At 34.5% G+C, this 22,603-nt stretch overlaps 1 protein-coding gene across 3 annotated transcripts in view; it reads left to right on the forward strand.

Annotated features, from left to right (window-relative positions):
• The first annotated feature begins 2,540 nt into the window (after nt 1-2,540).
• LOC106465404 (lisH domain-containing protein ARMC9-like) overlaps nt 2,541-22,603 on the forward strand; it is a 73,511-nt gene continuing 53,448 nt past the window's right edge. For 2 of the 3 annotated variants that reach the window (XM_022393301.1, XM_022393303.1), the window contains exons 1-6: nt 2,541-2,897; nt 14,018-14,146; nt 14,590-14,715; nt 15,066-15,233; nt 21,596-21,751; nt 21,943-22,047. In XM_022393301.1, coding sequence (XP_022249009.1) covers nt 14,093-14,146; nt 14,590-14,715; nt 15,066-15,233; nt 21,596-21,751; nt 21,943-22,047 — 609 coding nt within the window. In that variant the 5' untranslated portion in view covers nt 2,541-2,897; nt 14,018-14,092. Of the gene's footprint in view, nt 2,898-9,410; nt 9,613-14,017; nt 14,147-14,589; nt 14,716-15,065; nt 15,234-21,595; nt 21,752-21,942; nt 22,048-22,603 lie in introns of all 3 variants that reach the window. The other variant, XM_022393302.1, reaches the window with a different exon arrangement.

Raw genomic sequence — 22,603 nt, forward strand, 5'->3', positions numbered from 1 at the left:
ATGCTCAAATTGGACCAAATTAAAATATTTATGAGTGAGTGAAATTATAAATAGTAGATGGAATTTATAAAAAGTAGTTTGAATATCACAAAAATGTAAACTTGGTGCTTCCAGTGTTATATTTTGTTCTGATAGAATATTTTCAGTCATGCAGATTGAAATATTTTATGAGCACACAATTTTCTGAATATTTTTAATATTGTTTTCAGTAAATGATGCAATTATAACACATGAAAATGCAGTGTAAGTAAACTAGGGATGCCCCCCAGTGGCACAGCAAAATGTCTGCGGACTTCCAACGCTAGAATCCGGGTTTCGATAACCGTGGTGGGCAGAGCACAGATAGCCCATTGTGTAGCTTTGTGCTTAATTACAAACAAACAAACTAGGGATGATGGTGAAAAGTAATACCCCACGTGTTAAAATTTTGTAAATTGCACCAAAGATAGTTCTAAGCTTGGAACTGGAAGAAAGTTTCTAAGGATAGAAAATGTCAATGTTATTAGATCATAATGGTCAAAATTAAGGAGTCAGCGCTACCTAATTATTTATAGCTACATAATGGATTACTTTACCAAAACTAATACACCCATAGCTTCCTTTACAGTGCTGTCGATCCTTACTTATAGTGCTTTCTTGACATTCACCATCGTCAAGCTCATGGATGAAGTTGCATTACTTGCTAATGTATTAGATATGGGTAAGCTTGCTATGTCTGTCATTGTGTTGGTGATGAGGTCTCCTGGGGATTCCCAACTCTCATTGACCATGAAGCTCAGGCCTCTACTGAATGTACCTGTGGTGGAGGGAGCAGCAACAATGACCATAGCTTTATCGAATCCAGAGGAGCCAATCCTCTAGACAGGAGATTCTGCCACTATTATGGACTCATATGCAAGCATACTCAATCCCTTTAAAGAAGTTACAATGCCTATTCATAATATGTTTTGTAAGAGGATGTAATGTCATCAAGCAAAAATGGTGCCAAACATTATGCCCATAAACCAAATAAAACATTCCCAGAACTTGGATTCTTTCAAGGTTCGACCAGACTCTTGGAGGGGGCAGAGCACGAAAGAGCAATGGATGATGCCTACAACTGGAGAGTTTTTATGATATAACCATTGAAATTATCAGTTGTATAAGAATATTTACCAGTGATTACACGTGTTCTTCGTTAAAGTGATTTTAATTAATATGCATCTATTCTTTATTAAAGAAATTTCTGTATTGAATCACTCTTAAATGGCTCATTTTTGTGTTTTTGAAAATTCAGGTTGTATCCAAAACTTATATATCAATGTTTAAGTATTTTAATTGTATATTGCAATTCTTTGTTAAAAGTTTGGGTTGAGTGTAAATGTTTTCAGGGGCAAGAACAGGTTATAATACTCCTTGACTGATGTAAATTTTTAATTTCAATTAGATTTAAAGTTAACCTTGCCGGCTTGAAGACAAGCATGAAACAGAAGGGATAAGAGGAGGAGGTGTGATATCGAAGCATCCCATGAGCTTTCTGTCTTCTTATGTTACTTTAAAAGCTTTCAAAATGTTTAGTTTGTTCAAGGTATGTATAGTTTTTGCATAACACATGGTCAAGAAAATTATTAAGTTCATTTTGTTTTAGTTACTTCGTTACTTGTCAATTCCTTGAAGATAACTACTGGTCTTCCCATGGGAGTATAGCTGTAAAACTTCACATTATGCATGGATTTCGACAGTAGTGTCCTTAGTGGTAGATCAGGTTATGCTTCGAGGGTTTCAGTCTCCCTTCTGTTTGAATAGGAATGACCAGTTTCGTGGGGGCGCTAGTTACTTTGGTTAAGTCTGACGTTACCAATTCAGGTAAGCAACATAAGGTTTAGACAGTCAGGGACATGATCTTGGGTGAGTCGGTCACCTTGGAAATAAGTCTTGAGGGAGTAGATTCAACCTGATAACTTCATCGCTCCAGCATTGGACAGCTGTCCAATGTCCAACACAATAATTTTATTTCAACAAAGTTTGTTTTCATTGTGTAGCACACTTTGTGTCGAATCTATTTATTTCATTACCACGTAGGTTTTAATCTACCAGTGCCTGAGTTGAGTATGTAAAATGATTTAGTCCATATACGTATGTCCATTATAATGATTGTCTTCGTCTCACTCAACGTGTAAATATCACTTGTCCAGTGTTCATAGATTGTTTTTGTGAGTTAATAAACAGTTGCCAAGATTATTTGATGTGTCTCTATTGAACTAGTCGAGGCTATTGTAGGCGATCTAAACTGTTTTGACGTTCATTTATCATATAACATTTTACCATATGTTGTTGTTGTAAACAAATATCTTAAATCCCTGGAGAAAACTTTGTCTGGCTCTGTTAATTCATAAAGTTAACTTACAAACGTTTTACGTAAACAGTATTATTAACAACAAAACATTTGTGATACTATGTGGTTAAAATTATGACGGGACTTGAGTTCTTGATTATCGTAATATAATATTTTAACCGATAGAGGGTGTGTGTACGTAATAGTTATGTTGCTGTTGGCAACGTGAAACTGTATTTCTTTTTGTGAGATTTGTTATCTATAGAAGACATAATTTATCAGTTGTTAGATAAGTTGAGCTCGAGCAGTGTAACTGTTTGTATATTCTGAAATGTTTATACTTTTGTATTAAAGAAAAACTGTAAAATAAAATAAATATAGCAATATAACGTCATTTTAAGCAACATTTGCAGTATAAATTTATAAAACTTGGAAGTGAAATTTACGTATAAATATTCCTGAATTAGATGTAGGTTAACGTAATTAAAATATAAAATAAATACAGTATTACACAAGAGTAGGCCTATGTCTTTCTTGTGTGAGCAGAAATCTTCATTTGCTGGGTGTGTCTTCGAAAATTTAGGTCAGTCACTGATTTCGAGGAGACTGTGATGTGAAAATTGGATATTTGTTTGAATATATCGTAATGAGTGTTTAATGTAAATATTTTCAGTATTACACTATCATTCAAACAATTTATTATTTAATTTTAAGTCTACTTCTTACAATTACTAATAAATATTACTAGTATTTACTACTACTAGTAGTATTAATATTGCTACTAGTGCTACTACAAATACTATTACTAATTAATAATGGCTGGAGACGGCTTGAATGGGTAATCGAACTATTACTAATTAGTATTACTACTACTAGTATTAATATTTTCTGCTACAACTAGTACTGTTGTTTGGTGACACGTCATTTTCGACAAATTGTAAACTTCATCTGTTGTGACTTGTGTGCTTGCAAGTTGCAATTGTGACTCTATGAGATAAGGCCAATTGCAACTTATGTCACTTATACTACTTTAGACATACTACTACTTGTTAATAATTAAAATAGTAGTACTAAATGGTGAATAAAATTCTATTCATTCTAATAAACATAAAATGTGTTGAAAATTTTGGGCAATAAATACTCAGATTTTGATTACTTGCTCTAATAATAATCATCATAAGCTCTGGTGTTTTTAGAAAAGAGTGATCTGCTACTCCCAAAGAGGAAAAAACATGGCAAAGAGAAAAAAGTTAGTATATTATCTATACATTTGAAACAGAACTGTGTGTCCTACTTGCTACAAATGGTTGGTCAGGAAGAAAACTATCAGATAAATTGCAGGAAATGGTCAAATTATGTTGTACATCTAACAGTAATGTATTATTTCACTTTCCTTACACATGAAAAATCAGCCAGTAATGTGGAACGTAAGTAGAGGTGGTACAAAATGTAAAGAGGGTATTTTAATAAGGGTATTTTATTATAAAACTAATCGTACATATACTGTGAAAACACAGAACATGTATAATGATCAAGGTTGCTGGTTATACTAAGGGTTTGTAAAGTGTGTTTAAGTAGTAAAAGCTACTAAAGGTAAGATGTAACAGTCTGATTAGTTCCCTATCAGTTAGTATACTAAATGAAATGAAACATGGGTTTCAATCCTTTTCTTTAGTTGTAATTCCATTGTTTGTTTAATGGATAGAAAGTTAGAGCTTATTGGTAAGAATCAATGTGGTGATAAATGGATTTTTTTTTTCAGCTATGAACATTTTTCATTAGAATCTTTATTATTTTTTATGTATGATAATGAGTTAAACATATTCTTAAACAGTAAACTTTTCAAATTATTAACGACTTTAAGATTTTAGAAAAAAAAATATATATTTATAATTTTTCTCTTATTTCAAATAAATTTAATAGTCTTAGTGCCTGAGTTAGAGGTGAAAAATATGTTTTAATATGTGAAATGAAAATTTCAAAAAGTATATGCCTTTGGAGAAAAGGATCATTGTTGTTAAAGAAGACCTAAGTTGTGATTTTAAAGCCTTTTGTTAAGATTTAAGTTGTGGTGTAAGAGCAAATAGTCTTTTTTAATAAAATTTTTGGATTTACCCAAGACTGATGAGGTATTATTTAGATTAATATGTAAAGTCTTGACAACTGTACTATAGGAAGGGTATCAGTATTTTGATATAAGTCCAAAGACATTCTTTTAGAATGATATATGGTTTAAGTTGTTTAAATCATGGTTAGTAAATTCTTTACATTTTCTGATGACATTAAAGCTTTGAGGACAGTGTCACTGCTTTACTAAATGATTTGGATTATTTGGTGAATTTGGTAAATAAATGATAGATGGTTTTTAATTATGATAAATGAAAGTTAATGCATGTTAGGTATCATAATTATGAGCATGATGGAAATAACCTAAATAGTGTTATGGAAGAAAAAAAAGACCTTGGTATTCTGGTTGACCAGTATCTTAAGCCATCCAAGTAGTGTGCTGTTGCTGGAGTTGCAGGGCAAAGGGAATTTATGTTGTATGTACAGAAATATTCAATACAAGTCTAAAAAGGCTATAATATCCTTGTATAGTTAATTGGTTAGGCTACATTTGAAGTCCTGTGGCTCCTTAATTTAGAAAGGAGACTGAATTGTTGGAAAGGGTTCAGGGGAGGCTACTAAGAGGATACCTGGGATAGAAATGAGGACAAATTAGGACTCCTGCAATTGTTTTCTCTTAAGAAAAGAAGAGTTAGAGGGATCTGACTGAGGTTTTTAATATTTTTAATGGAATTGATTGTGTTGATGCCTCATTTTTTCATACTTAATGGTAAGACTAGGTGACACAGATATAAATTTTGACAGAGTAGGAGTCATCTTCAGCTAAGACAGCTTTATTTTTATAAGAAGTTGGTTGGCCTTTGGAACAGGTTGCCTTCAGATGGGGTAGATGCAGTTAATTTAAGAGAAATCTTGATAAATATTTGAATGACAAGGGTTGAATTTGAGTTTTGAATTTACTGGATGGGATGTAGATTGACCAAAAGGTCTTTTGTTGTCCATTAATGTCATATGTTATTTTCTGAATTACAGATTATGTGACTTAGGGTGTAAGAAAAGTTATGATTTAGTCAGTCTTTCAATGAATAAACATGTAATGAAAAGTTTGGAGATAAGAACTTGAATATTAGAAGAAATATGTTTGAGTTTTGGAAGCCCAGATGCAGATTTGTTCTTTGACTCCATTATGTTTCCTCTAGTTATAATAAAGATGTGAATTGTTTTGTTTTATTATATAGTAAGTAAATTTTCAATACTTGTTAGATATGTGGATCTGAAAGACTACATTTTATTTTGTCATTAATGTTTTGTTGTTTTTAGAAAGTTTATTAATTAATATTTGATTAATATTACTGCTTTAAACTTCTTATATTATAATATTGAAAGGGTGTAAATTGCATATTATCAGAGAGTTCTTTAATGTATATTATGTATATTAAATTAATGTTTGTGATATGCAATTTTATCTTTGCAATTTTGCATTATGAAGTAACTATTATTTTTGTGAAGATTATTATTATTTAACAGTTTGTGTAATTATTGGCAGTAATAAATTTGTATTCTTGTTCAATGCTATCCTCTATATGCAAACATTTTTTTCACATACCACAAGCCTTGAGTTCCCACATATCTTATGATCAAATGGTTCAACTGTGTCTCACATGTAAATTGTCATGCAACAACTCTCCACCAATAGGAGTGCTATACACTCTCTTGATGCATGTGACTCCCTCTATTTTGTAATCAATTTTGCCTTTGTGTGGAGCAGATCCTGATCATCCTGTTTGTTTATTCCATGCCCAATTTTCCCATCTTCTTCTTACCCTATCGACTCTCCTATGGTACTTGTCTACCATCCACCTCCTTTCAGAGGTGCTCTACTGAGATTCTGAGGGTTTTTCAAGGGATAGCCTCTCTCTGCTTACCTCCATGTTAGCACATTTGTCTTCTTTGGCTCTTTCCTTACACATGTTGTTTCTCTGTTGTTGGGATCTGCTGGAGAGGGATGCTGTATTGTCCCAAGTTTGTTTACAGCCAACTTATATCCAGGACTTTTTCTCTTTACTCTAGTGATCTATTTGCAGTAATATTTTTGAGACTTTGGAATCCTGTGTGGAATTGGTGAGGAAACAGTCGACCCTTTCATCTTAGGTTGATCGTTTGTCTCATTCAGAGCCTTAACAAGCACCTATTACTGCTTCTCGTCATACTTCTTCCCAGTTCCTACCTCCAGAGGTTCCTCCTCTCATCGTATTATTCCATTTCAGTTGGTGTGTTTCCGACAATGCCGGTGACTACCTGGGGGATTCTGGTCCAATGGTGGCTCACTTGACCAATTTTGTCCCCCTACGGTGACTTTTTGCTACAGATCTGTGGGTTATTTGGGTCTTACCCAACAGATTTGTTATCCACTTTCTTTCTCCTTCTCTGTTGTCTTGGGTACCCATATCCTTTCCATCACCTTGGGATCCTACCACCAGTCAATGTCTGTCTGAAACACAACAAGATCTTCTATTCTAGAATGCTATCAAACCTGTCACTCATCCTTCTCCAGGTTTTTATTTCAGGCTGTTTGCGGTACCCAAAAAAACTGAGGACTGGCATTTGTCCTTCCTCAATCAGTTTTTGGCTCTGCTCCGATTTACCATGGAGTCGTTTCACGCCCTCCAGTGGGCTTTTTCTCCAGGTTTATGGATGACTGAGGTAGACGTCGTGAATGCTTATCTGCATATTCCAGTATATCTTCTGTCGAGGTGCTATCTTCAATTTGTTCATAACAGGGTAGTTTATCAATTTTGTGCCCTACCTTTTGGGCTTGCTTTGGCCCCGTACGTCTTTTGTCGGGTGATCAAGGCTCTTGCCTGACATTTGTTTGCTCAGGGGTTGTGCTAACACAATTATATGGATGACTAGCTTCTATTAGCTCTTTCTGAATGGGAGTTCGGCCATCACACTCATCTACTGCTCCTGGAGGCAGATTGTGTGGGTTGGTTAATTAAATTTAAGTCATTCCTTATACCTACCCAATATCTTGTCCTCTTGGGTGTCTTTTTCAACACTCATCTCACTCTGGCTCAACCTTCTCATGTTTTGACTTTGTTCAATGTAGCTTTCAACTCACCATGCCCTTACTGCTCTCGAGGTTCTATTGCTTTTGGGGATCTAGTCTTCTGTGGAAGCCCTTATCCCCTTGGGTTGAGTGCATATGAAGTATTTTTCAGTGAGATCTGCATGACCAGTGGAATCTTGCACGAGATCCATTAAAGGCTCCTATTTATCTTCCTCCTTCCCTTGTCAGCAATCTGCATTGGTGTTGGACATGGCTCACACATTGGTGGGTGTTCTGCTTCCTCCCACTTGTCTGGGTTTGAATATCTTCACAGTTGCTTACCTCCAGGGCTGGGGGGCATGGGTTGATCAGCAGGAAGCTTTGGGTCTCCAGCTGAACGATCTTTCCATATCAACATCCTGGAGATTATGGCTGATTGTTATGCTTTGGATCATTTTCTTCAACTTGCCAGCAATCGTTTGGTCATGATCCAATCTGAAAATTCTATAGTAGTGGCTTATATCAGTCATCAAGGTAGCACCCATTTTTGTTCTTTTTGTGGTCGAAACTTGGATCTCCTTTTTTTGGGCCTACACGCTTGGTATTTGTCTCCTTGTATGCTATCTTCTGGGTGCATTCAATTTTGTTGCAGATCATCTTTTCCATTCCAATCCTCTCATTTTCCAGTGGCTATGCCTTCAATGGGGTACTTCTCACCTGGATGCATTTGCTACATCCCTCAATACCAAGTTACCTTTGTTTTATTCTCTGGTTCCTTATCCACTTGTTCTGGCTGTTGATGTGTTCAGTTAAGATTGGACTAACAAATACCTTTGTGTGTATCCTCCCATCCTTCTTGTTTACAGGGTGATTTTGATCATCCGGGACACTCCATGTCAAGTTCTTCTGATTGCTCCTTACTGGCCTGCACAACCGTGGTTTCCGTGGCTGCTCCAGCTACAATGTGTCCAACCATTACTCTTACTCCATCCCTTCTGCATCAACCTTGAACTAATTGAAAAACAACTTTCTCCTGTGCATAGAAACAATGCACGCACCTGATAGGGGGGAACAGGAAAATATAAGCATTTCTATTTTCTGATTAGTTCTTGATACACTTACAAACTAGAAAATCTAGTATATATATATGGATAAATGTAATAATTGCTTTTAATCAAGTCTTCAAAATGTAAATTACTTTAATCCAAGTCTTATGTATATTTAATAATTAATTTGTTTTATCTACATTAACCTCGGTCATTGGCATTTCATCTACCCACTGTTCCTCATCTTATGGATTTCCTCACTTGACTGTTTGATCAGGAGTCTTCTATCTTTGGGGGATCATGGGTTATTGGGCAGCCTTATCCCACACTTTTTGTTTTTCCAGGTATTGTAAAGTTTTTACTTTTCCTACCCTTTCCTTATTGTTAAGTTCCTTCTGGATTCATCATCCTTCTTTGTGCACAGTTTCCCGAATTGGGATGTCAATGTGGTTCGTCACTGCCTTACTTTGCCTCTGTTTGGACCTCTGTCCTAGCATTCGATTTTTCACTTATCTCTTAAGACTTATTTCCTTCTCCTATTGGCCTGTGGACATCGTCAGTCAGATTTATTTGCCACCGATGTATCATGTACACTATATCATTCCATATATATTCTCCTTTATCTCAATCAATCTTTTCTTCCCCAAACTTTGGCAGTTCGTGAGAAAAGATCCTCCTTCTCACCAATTTCTCTTCCTTCCATTTCTCAACTATATTCTCAGTCTGATCTGATAGACTACTTTGTCTCATTCATGCCCTTCATTGTTATGTTGCCTGCACGGCTTCCTGCCATGGTGCCCGTTCCTGCCAATTTATTCTTGGGAGATATCCTCTGTTCATGATCTTTCTCTCTCCACCCTTACCAATTGGGTTCAACTTTTAATTTGATTGGCTTATTCTTCCTTTTCTCATTTTTTCCCATGATTTATTCCAGGTATCTTCTCATCAGAATTGGCACCTTACCTTTTCCCTGGTTTCTCATCTCTGTTGTCCCTTGGAGGAAATTCTTCAGTCAGGCATGTGTACCAGACAAATGTTCATCTCTCACTCTCTGCATTGGATTGCTGTTTCTCCATCATCTGGTTATCATCTTCCACCTGTGGCTATTCTTCAGGCTTCACTGATACTTTGACTGGGTAAGTCATGTTTTTTCTTTCAGGGGCTTTCTCCTTTTTTTTTACTGTACAGATCCTGCTCATTGGTGAGTGGTACTTGACCAGGTATACTTCAAATAATCATATCTCACTGTCAGGTCATGTTGACCTCATATTTATAAGTTCCATGGCCACTAAATGCTCACTGTTGAGATGGGGTGTTCTACAAGATCGCTTGTACGTTTTTCCTCATGACATTGATTTGCTTCATTAATATGCCAGTTCTGGAACATAATCACCCATGGACTTCATGGGTAAAGCAGAAGGGGATAGCTGTCCATCCCTGCTATTCCTTCGATTGAATAAATCAGGTATGGTATGCTTTTTCAAATACGGTTTTCATGGTCACCCATTGCACTTTCTTCAGTGTTGACGTTCCTTCTGGATTCTTCACCACATTTTCAACACTCCTTTTTTCTTCCAGTGGGAGTCCTTACTACTTTCCAATTTAAAGCCACTGGAGTGGTTGATATGGAAGCATCCTCCTGAATGTGATATATGACACAAACAATGATGAAACCATTCAGTTGAGAGTAAAGCGATAGTGTTTTGCTGGTGTAGATGATGAGATGGCTTCCTATCTGATGCTCCACCTTGTATTACAGGTGTCTCTGTTCACTCACTCAATTATACTCTTGTTCACTTCAACCATGTTGTGGGTCATGGTGGTGGAACTTGTAGATTAATACGGTTCTTCCTCTTACACTATCCCTTGATGATTTTCCTTTACCAAGGATGTTATTGCACTAGGGGTGGTTCCTCTTGGATTGGTTTTGAGTGGGATTGTTTACCTTACAGGGTCGTCTTTCTTATGCCGATCATATGTATGTCAGGTTCCTGGATCAGTCAAACAATTTATCATATTGCTATCGGGTGTTTTGTTCAAAGAATGATGGGTATGAGATTTTCTTCCTTTCTGCTGAACATGAAGTGAAGATGGTATGATCCTCTTTCCTACTCTCACCAGATGGCTGGGTTTTGGATTGCAGTTGACTTGCCGCTGGTATGATCCTCATCCTACCCCTGTGTGGATGTCATTCCTGGCAGCTGGGTTTTGGATGCAGGTGACTTGCTGTATATGGTTTGTTGCACCCTAGCCACTCTACATCTATGAGCACATCCTTTTTACTCTCACCCACATTCATGTAATCTATGGAATTGAGATTCAGGTATTGTGTGGTTTGGATCCCTATTCAACCATTGTTTTCTTCCTTTTGGATGTGCTCCTCCCATTTTCCACCCATGTCTGAGTCACCTCTTTCCATACTGGGCGAAGAGTATACCTGGTACAGAAGTGGTGCAGTCTCCCATGTGTGATCCTCTAATGTGAGGGTTTCCCCTTTTTGGGTGTTGTTTGGATGCTTTCATGGAATGCTTCTTTCTGTCCCTCACACCATTCCCTCCACCTATTCAATGTGGGATTCTTACTATTTATTTGAGTGGAGGTAATGTATTGTATCAGAAGTTATAATTTTCCTATACTGAAAATATATTTCTGATAGGCAATTACCTCCCTCACACTTTCTATGCTTCCTCCCCACAGAAAACTGGAGCTTCCATTTTCTGTCAAAACTTGAATTGATAGTTCGGTAGAATCAAACTCCTATTGGTGGAGGGTTGTTGAGACGCAGTTTGATTGTAATGTATGTGGAGGTAAGTGCTTATCGGAAATATATTTTCAGTACAGGAAAATTATAACTTTAGAACTTATGAAATATTTGAAGAAGTGGATTTTCGTTAAGTGGACATACAGCATTTAGGTTACAAGCTCAAGTAATGTTTGCCTTTTCTAAAATACCAAACAAGTTGGTAGCAGACAATTTAGTTCATTGAGGTCACACCTAATCCCATCAAACTAATAACAATTCACCTAAAGGTTTTTATTTATTTGTGTTGGCTGAAAATGTAAACATTAACAGTAAAGATTTCTCTAAATACATTAAGGGTAAACACAATGTTAGGATGGGGGTAGAACCCTTGAGGGATAATAAAGGAATGCTTGTATCTGATGATTATCAGATGACTAGGTTATTAAATTTTGCTGTTTCTTCAGTTTTTACTAATGAAGATTTAAGCAGTATTCCTTATCTTGAACAGCTAATAGATGGAAACAAACTCGAACAAGATGACTATATTAATTCTGAGCTTGTTAAGAAAACATTTGAAAGTTTCAAGAATGATATGACTCTTTGGCCAAGTAATATTTCCCCAAGGGTTTGAAGCAAGTTAAGGATTGAATATGTGAGCCACTTGCAATTTTTTTTTTTCGTAAGTACTTGAATAGTGGGCAGGTACCAGAGGATTGGAAGCTAGCTAATGTCACTCATCTTTTCCAGGGAGAAGATAAAACTTTCCCACTAATTAGGCCCATAGTATATTATAATAGTCTTACATCAGTTGTTGTTAAAGTTTTAGAAAGTCTGATAAAAGATGCTTTGTAAAGCCATTTAACAAAGTTTAGAATTTTATTCGGTAGTCAACATGGTTTTATTAAGGGAAAATCTTACCTTACAAATCTTTTGACATTCTTTGAAAAGGTTATTGCTTATATAGGTGAAGGTAAGGGTGTAGATTTGGTGTATCTGCATTTTCAGAAAGCATTTGATAAATGGCTTGTTAAAACAATTATCTGTATAGGTGTTGGGGATAAGTTAGCAAATTGGGTAGAAGAATGGCCTGATGAAAGAAAGTGGAGAATTATTACAAATGGAGTTCAGTCAAAATGGATTAATGTTAAAAGTGGGGTACTTCAGGGCTCAGTCTTAGAGCCTTTGCTGTGTTTCATTTACATAAATGAAAGAATGGTCAATAAGCTATTTAAATTTGCAGATTATAATAAGGTCTTGGGTGTTGCTAGCTGTGAAGAGGATGCTGCTGATTTACAAAAAGATTTAGATTCTTTAGTAAGTTGGGCAAATAAATGGCAAATGGGTTTTAATTATAATAAATACAAGATAATGCATGTGGGTTATCATAATTTGAATTATAAGTATAATTGGATGGGAATAACTTTAACAGTGTCATGAAAGAAAGAGATCTTGGTGTAATAGTTGATTAGTCTCTTAAGCTACACAAGAAGTGTGCTGTTGCTATTGTAGGGCAAATAGGATTTTAGGTTGTATCTACAGGAGTATTAAATACAAGTCTAAATAGGTTGTAATTTCATTGTAGAGGTCATTGGTTAGGCCACATTTGGAGTATTGTGTTCAGTCTTGGACTCCATACCTTAGGAAGGACATTGAATAGTTGGAAAGGGTTCAAAGGAGGGTTACTGGAATGGTGCCTGGGAGAGAGAGTGTATGTGAGATCTCTCAAATTGTTTTTCTTGATAAAAGAAGAGTTAGAGGGGACCTGATCGAGGTGTTTAAGATTGTAAAGGGAATTGATAGTGTTAATGCATCATAATTTTTTTTCATACTTAACAGCGAGAATAGTAGGACTAGGGGACACAAATATAAATTTTGGTAGGGTCGGAGTCATCTTCAGCTAAGATAGTTTTATTTTTCTAACAGGGTGGTTGGTCTTTGGAATGGGTTACCTTCAGATGTTGTGGAGGCAGTAAATTTAAGTGGGTTTAAGAGAAAGCTTGATAAGTATATAAATTATAAGGGCTGGCTTTAAGATTTTTTTATAATTTATTTATTGATAGTTTTAGTTTAGAGGATGAGATGGCCGAGATGGACCAATAGGTTACATGTTGTCCCAAAACCTTATGTTATGTTGGTAACTTTATGTGAAGATTCAGGTGATCTAAAGTGGCTAAGGGACCTGTTTTCACGTTTCTCTTTCTTATGTATCTCAATTCAAATATCTTGAAACTAATTTAACAGCTTTTCTTATCCCTTATTTATCAATATGGCCAGTCTAAGAATAATTTGTAATTAATAAAATCTAATTATTTATTTAGAATATTTTAATGCATTTTTTAATGAAGGCAAATCTTTCTTCTCTTTAGATATAAAATGTCATTATCACATTAAAATTTTATCAGCAGAAACTGCATTGTTATTGGGTGCAACTATACTCCTGAATTTGGTCTGTATTTTTAATTAGCTACTCGAGATTGAACCTTGCAGTCAAACTGATTTTAAAGGTATTTCTCAGACAATTTGTTTTCTTAATTCGAGCTTTGCAATTTCAGAAGAAAATTGTAAGTTTTGTATTTGTTATTTAGCCCACAATAGATATTTGAACATTACTTGTGGTGTAAATAATTGAGCAAAAAACATGTTTTACAAAGGCATATATTCACATTATAACAGTAATTATCAGAGTTCACATGCAAAATTTCAGAATTTGATTTTAGTAAGTATTCCCTTTTTATAACTTAACCATAAAAGCATTAACTGGAGACAATCTACCTTTATTGTTTTTTTCCATTTAATAGCTACAGGGAAGTCAACCAACATATCAAGAAGAGTCTGTCAAAACTAAACCTTACAGTGTATGAATACTGAACACAATGTCAGGGTCACTTTCTTCAGTGGAAGGTGAACTTAATGCTATAGTGAAGGAGGTAAATTAGTAATACATGTACTTCTAAGTAAGAATTTTTGTGTCAGATCTATAGTTTGTGCTTTGAAATGTTTATTACATAAATTTAATTGTACATTGATGATAAATAATTATCATTGATCTTAATAGTTACTTTTCAACAATTTAAATTTTCAGCAATTAACTTAACTGTAAGGGCTTTTTTTGTTGGTAATGTTTTACAGTATGAGAAACTGAAAATGTTCTGATAGCACTATGTGATCTTTAAAAGTAACAAAAAACTTAGAACAAGTTACTTTATGTTAATTACTTAGCTTTCAAAATACAAGATAATAAATACAGTATAGGTAAGCAACACAATTATATATATCAAAGTAAGAAACATTTATCCCAATCAAAACCTAAAGAACTCAACACATAGTATTAATCATGCTACTTAAAGCTACGTATATGGTATACTTTCAGTACTTAGAATTGTCAGGATTAGAGGACTCTGTGAGATGTTTTGAGGAGGAATGTCAGAGGCTTGGCAAACCTATACAAGATAGTGCTGGAACGTTTCAAAAGGATGGTAGAGTTCGAAAAATTCAAGTATGTCATAAAAGTCACTTATTTGAACAATAGCTGAAATTTATTTTTAAAGTAAAGGATGTTTTCTGATTTCAGAGAAACCTTTCCTAACAGAAGTATTTGAATTAATATTCATTCATTGTGAAGTAAAATTTATTTTTTCTTTTTGTAAAGCATTCCACTGGTATCCTCCATCTTTTTATGAGATGATAATTTCATACATTTTCCTCTAGTATGTACATGCTTCTTTTATTGTAAGCCATTTTACCTAGATTTATAGACTGATTACTGTGACAAAAATAGGGTAAAAAAATTCAAGCACATTTATGTGTAGATGCTTTGGAATTATGTTTGTACAACTATTCTTTCAGAATGAGCTCTTCCAACATTTTGATGAAGGAAGAAGGGTGGAGTTTTTCTCAGCATGGGATTCTTATATCAGTCCTGAAGTACGAGAGGGTGATTCTTACTGTCAAAAGCTTGAATTTCAACTACATGTGCACTTTGCTGTGTTTCCTATAAGGAAAAGCAACAAGGATGTAAGGTTTATTCCATTCTTCACATCTCTTTCATTACATATAGACAGCATAGAAGTTAATAAAGAATTTATGTTCTTAAAATCATTAACTGAATATGTGATTATTACACTGACAGCATTTCTAGTGGCAGGGCAAATAGTATTTTAGTTTGTATTTGCAGAAATATTAAATACAAGTCTAAAGAGATTATAGTTTAATTGTGTAGATCACTGATTAGGCTACATTTGGAGTATTGCAATCAATTTTTACTCCTTTCCTTAGAAATGATATTGAATTATTGGAAAAGGGTCAGAATAGGTCTACTGGGATGATACTTGGGATGAAAAGGTTGTAATATGGGGACAGGTTAAAAACTCTGAAATATTTTTCTCTCTAAAAAAAGAAGAGGGGATCAGATTGATGTGGTTAAGATTGTTAAGGGAATTGACTGTATTGATGCAACATCATTTTTTTGTATTTAATGGTGTGATTGGTAGGATGAGGGAACATAGATATAAAGTTTGTGCATGGTAGGGGCAGGTTAAGTGTAATCTTTAGCAAAAATAGTTTTATTTTGCTAACAGGGTGATTGACCTTTGGAATGGTTTGCCTCCAGACTTTGATTTTTTATTATAGTTTAATCATGCGATGGCTTAAATGGATTTACAGGTCCCTTGTTGTCCTTCAGTTATATGTGTTATTTGTTACATGCTCATATAGAAACTGAAATTGAATAAGCAAAATGATTGATCTATGATTTTGTCAACATAAATTCCTATATAGTTTAATGTTAATTCAACTGACTCTAACTTTTTGTGAATGTCCTTGGTGCTCTGCCAACTCCCAGTTCTGTGAAGATAAACATAACAGTGCTTATCATAACTCTGAAATTTCTAAGATTATCTTCACAAAATTTAGCAAACTCTTAGTAAACATTACAAGTCTGTTGTACACAAAAAAAGTATTTCTACTAATGATTTGTTTATGAACTTACCGAATCTATCTGACTAGTCTGAGTGCCAGGTAATTTTCAAGGTTAAGAATAATAATAATACTTTTTTCATCTTGCAGTTTTGATATTTCATATACATGATTTCTTGATCCTCCTAAATGAATATGAATTTTTTTTTTAAACTTTATACTCTATCTGTTTATTTCCTTATTTTTTCTACCCTAACACTAAATGTAGCAAAAATCATTTTGAGTGAAAGTTGAAAAATATGAAAAAAAACAAAGTACTTTTTTCTAGAATGACTACAGATTGTAAAAAAACAATTACAATGATTTATTCTAACATCTTCATTCCAATAGTCTTTTAGGAACTTCTCTTATTTATTTTTATTGTTTTGTTGCTCTTTGGACCATGTTTAAGTACTAAACTAATGTAACAAAGCAATGAATCACCAGGCAAGAGAATAGTGAAAGTTACAGTAAACAAAGTATTGAATTACATTATGCATGAGCAGCTCATTTATATTCCTGACAGAGAAATTATAGTTTTTTTATCTGACCAAATAAATTTCTGTTGTTTTATATTTTAGTTACTTTTATAACAGTAAATATAAAAGAAATATACATAAAAAAATAAGAAATTTAGTTCTTAGTTTGGTCTCTTTCACCCAATCATTGATTTCCTGGTAAAACTTAACCATACTTTGTGATAGGAATCTTGACATTACATAACATTATTTAAAAAAAATTAATATACAACTTAGAATACAAATTATTGGCATACACAAACTCTGTAATGCCCTAAAACTACTATAAATGAACTGACTTTCTAATTAAGCTATAAATGGGTTAAAAAACTCATTCTTGTGAAGCTGAACTTAGACAGTGGTAAAGAAAGAAACTGAGGATTATATTATTCAAAACCCATGGGCTGTACAATTCAAACCTTGTAGAAGTTCAATAAATTAAGTTTGTTTGTTTCTTTTGGCTACAATTAGTCCAATAGCAAATATAAGAAAGAATTATTGACATTTTATGGAAGACAAGATGTGATAAGAAAGGGTGTGGCATTTGGGTTTCACTTTAGTATGTATATCTGAATTGAGCAAGAATTTTAAGAGACTAAAATTTACATTTTAAGTTGAGAATATCAATAGTATAATGTAATTTGTAGGAAACATAGAAGATTGTATAGGGATAGAAAAAAACTAATATGGACAATTCAAAGCAAAGAGGCAACGTTATACAGAAAGGTAAAGATTGAGAATCTGTTTAAATAGTTTCTTTCGATACAATATGTTACTCCTCTCACAAAAAGCTTTCTTGACTAGTAGTGCCCTCTTTTGGTGCAAATACTTTGCTTGCCACTACCCTTGCAGCTCCCACTTTCTGCATATCAACATGCAGCAATCCCCCACTAATCGGAGTGTGACACTACCCCTATCGTAACCAGCACCTTCTCTAATCAAGCACTTGGTAATCACTTCTCAATTGGTAGTCTTACTGTGCAGATGTGTTTTTATTTTTGTGTATTTTTCTATTTCATTTATTGTTGTTTTTCAATCTTTTTGTGGAAAGTAGTGATTTATTTTCATTATCTACTCTCCCTTTTCTATTTTTTGTTCTGCTGTTACTGCTACAGCAGATTTACTGACCACGTCTGCAGGGTTGGTACCACATTTATTGGCTGCTGCTGTGAAAGCTCTGATCCGTAGAGAATTGTATATTTCCAGGCAGTGTTTTTAATAAATTGCTGAGTGTCCTATCATACCAGTGTTTAGGTGTGTCTGTACAGGTGGATGTGACTGTGGGCAGCCTTTTTCCCCTCCTGAATATTTTTATCTGTTGTATGTCATTTTGGGAGATCATACACAGGCCTCTTCTTCCCTTTATAGACTTGATTATTCAGTATGTTGTGTTTTGTCTTTGTCTCCTGTTTTCCTTTAAGATTCTACATTAATCTTAGGGGATTAATCTTTGGGTCATTCTTTAGTTTTTCCTCCTTACCTGGATATTGGAGTTCTTGCTTGTTGTTTTGGGGAACATTTGCATTTGAGGGATCAATATGCTTTGTCCTCCACGTACGTTGGCCTATCATGTTTTTGCTTTTATAGTTCCAACTACCCATAATGAAACTAATACCTACTGGAATTCTTTTTCCTTTCTGGGGTTTGGACCTTGATACTTTGGTTAATTTTTCCTTCTTCCATTTTCCCATATATTTCTTAATATATGCACTATTAGCTGTGCAATATCCTCCTTTCACTTTTTTGTTGAGGCTGTTTATCTGTCTCATTAAGGGATTTCTGTTGATCATGGTTGTCTCTTTTTTGCTCCCGTGACACGCCTTTCCTCTGCAGCCCTCATTTTACAGATGTGGCTGCTCTGCCGTTGGGCTTTTCTAGGTCGGTATATTGTTTTATCTAGGGTCTGATCACCCTTCTCTTCTTTGCATGAGTTGTGCATGGCACCATTTTTTTTATATCAAGAGGTATTTGGGTTTTTTTTCCCAACTCTTTGGAGTTAGTTGTTAATTCAACCCATCCACATAACTCCCTTTCCATTCATGACCCCCCCTTTTGTCTCACTGTCCAGTTTCTTTTCCCCCTCAGTGGGATCCTGTTTCTTGCCAGCATCAATCAAGGTGGCTTGGAACTGACTTTTCAAGGGTGATACTGAATAAAAGATCCTTCTCATTAGAGATTTTCTTCTCTTCTTTTTTATCATTCCCAAAATGACAGGAGATTGGCACCTGGTTTTTGGTTTATCATCACTGAACTGCTTCCTCATCATTCCCAAGGTTACCATGGGTTTTTACTTAACTCTACATTGAGTTTTCACTCCAGGTTTGTGGATGAAGTTTGATGTGTCAGATGCTTGTCTACATATTTCCATCTCCCCAACATCCAGACATTTTCTTTATTTTGTTCATTGTAGGTGTGTGTTTCAGTTTCAGACTTCTTTGTTTGAGCTGGTCTTGGCTCCCTATATGTTCTGCTGAGTGGTCCAGATCTTTTTTCTTAACTGCTTCATTCCTGGGGTCTTCTACACCATTACATAGATGTCTGGCTATTTCTAGCTTCCTCACAGGCTGACTCTGCCCTACATGATAATTTTTTTTTTGATTAGATGCCTGCCTGGGTGGGTTGGTTTATCAAGGTTAGTAAGTCATTCTTCACACTTACTCAATTTCTGGCTCTTCTTGGTCTGTTTCTTACCTCATTCTCTGTCAGGACCAGCCTTCTTCTCTTCAGGTGAGAGCTATGGAATGTCTCATATGTGGAGTCTCCTAATCTTTTTTGGGGATATCTCTCGAAACCCACACGCACCATCTTCAGTGGGTTTTAATTCATCTCCCATACTTCTTCATTAGCCACACTCTGGTGTGCATCATCCATCCATACATGCACTCTGTCTTCATGCATGGCTTTGTCTGGTCCCTTATCTGAAGGTTGGGACTTTCCAGACATTTAGTTTCCTTGGTTTCCTGTCTAGTTTGTCCTTCTTTGTTGATTTATCAGCATAGGTTGTATACTTAAGATTTGGTCTATACATCTAGGTTATTGTCCTTCCCTTCCTTCCATTCCTCCATTGCCTTCCTTTTTCATTTGACTTTCTGACTGGGACCTATCAGTTTTCTTTGTTGTGGGTTATAGGGCACTTTTGCCTTCCACTTTTTGGTTTATCAAACTTGCTTTTGTGTTCCAATCTCATGTACTGTCTATGTTATTTCACTCATTATCCATTGCTCATCCTCCCTGCCCTGCTTTTTCTCCAGAATTGGATCCTCAGTGTTTTCCTTCATGCTCTTACTCATCCTCCACTTTAACTTTTGTCATCATGTTTGTTATATTTGTCTTCTTTGCCATTTCTGCTCCTCATATTGTTGGCATGTACTTACCATTTTTCTGAAGTGTTTGCAATTTGGGTTTTGCTATGTTTTGTTCCATAATTCCTGACCATTCCTTTATGCCCAAGACTTTAGCTGCTTGGGAGAGTAATCTGGATTTCACTTTTCAAACCCTTCCCACCATCTCCCACCTTTAGGACTATTCCAATCATAATAGTTTTGAACAAAATGGTACTAATTTGTCCTTGTGATTTAAAGACAATACTGGTTTTACCTGGCTTTATCCATTCTGTTTTTCATCCTTGATTGTCATGATGTGATGTAATTTCTTATGTCTCAGCTTTGAGAAGTCATTGGCAGCTGATCTAAATACATTATGAAATTCCTTTGGTTTGTTCTTTTCAACTGTATAAACCATTAAGGCTTCCAGTTTAGGGTAGATTTGCATATAGATTGAAATACAATGGCAAAAGCTAAGTTTGGGAATATTTTGCTAGAAGAAAATGTGTTTGTGAACAGTTACTGCTACAATTTCAATTTTGATTTTGTTGCTAAAGCTTGCTTAAAATTTTATGCTTCATTTGTATAATAATGTTGTAGTAAGATAGAAAAGTAAATGCCTTTTTGTGGAACAAAATGAGGTAGGCTTAGTTGAATCATTTTGCATATGATTGTATAAAGTTTTGTCTCGCCAACAAGGCTCTTGGGTTAGGCCTTGTTTACATTAGGTCTTATCATTCTAGGTATCTGTTTGAATGAGCAAAGAAAATCAATGAAAATAAAGTAAAAATATGCATATAATAATAATATAAAATGATATTCTTTGATAGATTGTTTAGGCAGAGTTTCATAATGAAATTTAGTTGAATGGATGACAACTGCCTGTTGTAGAAACAAAAGTATAGAGGACAACATTTCAAAAGTCTTCTGAAGACAATAGGTGGAAGACATTTGAAACGTCGTCCTCTATACTTGTGTTTCTACAACAGACAGTTGCTGTCCATTCAACTAAATTTCATCAATATAAATTGGGTTTTAAATTATATTAAGTATATTAAATGAAACCTTCTGATTAACAATATATAAGAAGTTGGTTTGCTTATAATTATGATATGGTAAAAGGATATTTTTATTGTTCATTGTTGATCATAAAGATAATGAAACTGCGTGTGTTTTTCAAATAAAAACAAAGATAAAATTTATAGTTTTATAATAGTTTATAGGAACGTTTTAAAAGAAATAGAAAGATATAAAAACAGTGATTGAAATATACCACTGAGGTAAACATTTAAATAGTTTTTAAAAAATGTCACACTAAAATATTTGGAAATTTTATACTTTCAAATTCATACAAATAACACACAAAATATTTTATTTGCAGAACCTGCATAATCTCTAGAAAATAATTGTAAAGTTTCACACTATTTCATCCAGTGTTTTAGCAATGCAGTGAAGGAAACCATACATGTTTATCAATTTGACACACACAGGTATTACAGAGTTGAACAATGCTGCAAACCACGAAATTGTTAAATTAAAAACAGGTATCTTCAAAAGTGTTGATTATTCTTGTATTTTACAGGTGATTGAGAAATCTGATGAGGCTATGTTTCATTTTCGTTACTACTTGGACACTCAAGGCTCATGTCTCAGCCAAATCCCCGAGTTTCTCACTTATTATGCTTTACCTTTTGTTTCTACACCACAATCACATCAATCTTTTAAACATTTATTTGAGGTGAGTGTTCCATTGTAGTGAAGAACAAGTTATATTTTAACCTTGTAAGTTAACATCCAGATTTTATATGCCATCAACTAAACAATGATTTCTATTTCTAAATAATTCATTATCAAAGATAAATACAATTTGACACTCAAATTCAGTCATACTTTGTTTGATCAAAAGTAATTAAATAAGTACTTCTGTAGGAATCTTGGGTACCAGAACTGAGAAATCGACTTGAGACATTTTTATGGGAAGCTATAAAAGAGACAACTCAAAACAGTCCACAACCACGTTTAGTACAGTTATATGTATCCTTTTAGTTGAGCATCACATTGGTTGTAATTCATTTAGTAAAGTTGTATGTATCCTATAATAGGGTGTTACACAATTTATTGATTTAACTAAGCTCTAAGTATTGATATATGTAAATGTTACATCACTTGTTTACTGTATAATTATACTGATTTATCAGAGTTTTGTTTATTCTGAAAGTAAGTGTTATATTAGTTGTTGGCTTCATAAAGCTATATGCATCTTTTCACTGATGTTACATCACATGTTGCTGTAGGACAATTCTGGTCATGTGCATTTTAATTTTTATATTGTTACGTCTCCGTTCGTTACTTAATTTTCCGTAAAAATTCTTTCCGAAGAAAATTTACCGATACAAGTCCTTTCTTAAAAAAAACTGGTTTATTCTTTCTGAATACAACTTTACGATACACTTAATTTCAACAGTTGCGCTATAACAAACCCTATAATTCACAATGAACTTCTCACGTGCTCAACAATATTCTGTCTGTATACATTCAATTACTCATTACATTACGTTGCTTCTTGGCCGGTCTTATATATACAAGACTA

The sequence above is a fragment of the Limulus polyphemus genome, unplaced genomic scaffold, assembly GCF_000517525.1.
Source record: "Limulus polyphemus unplaced genomic scaffold, Limulus_polyphemus-2.1.2 Scaffold1932, whole genome shotgun sequence".
NCBI lineage: Eukaryota > Metazoa > Arthropoda > Merostomata > Xiphosura > Limulidae > Limulus > Limulus polyphemus.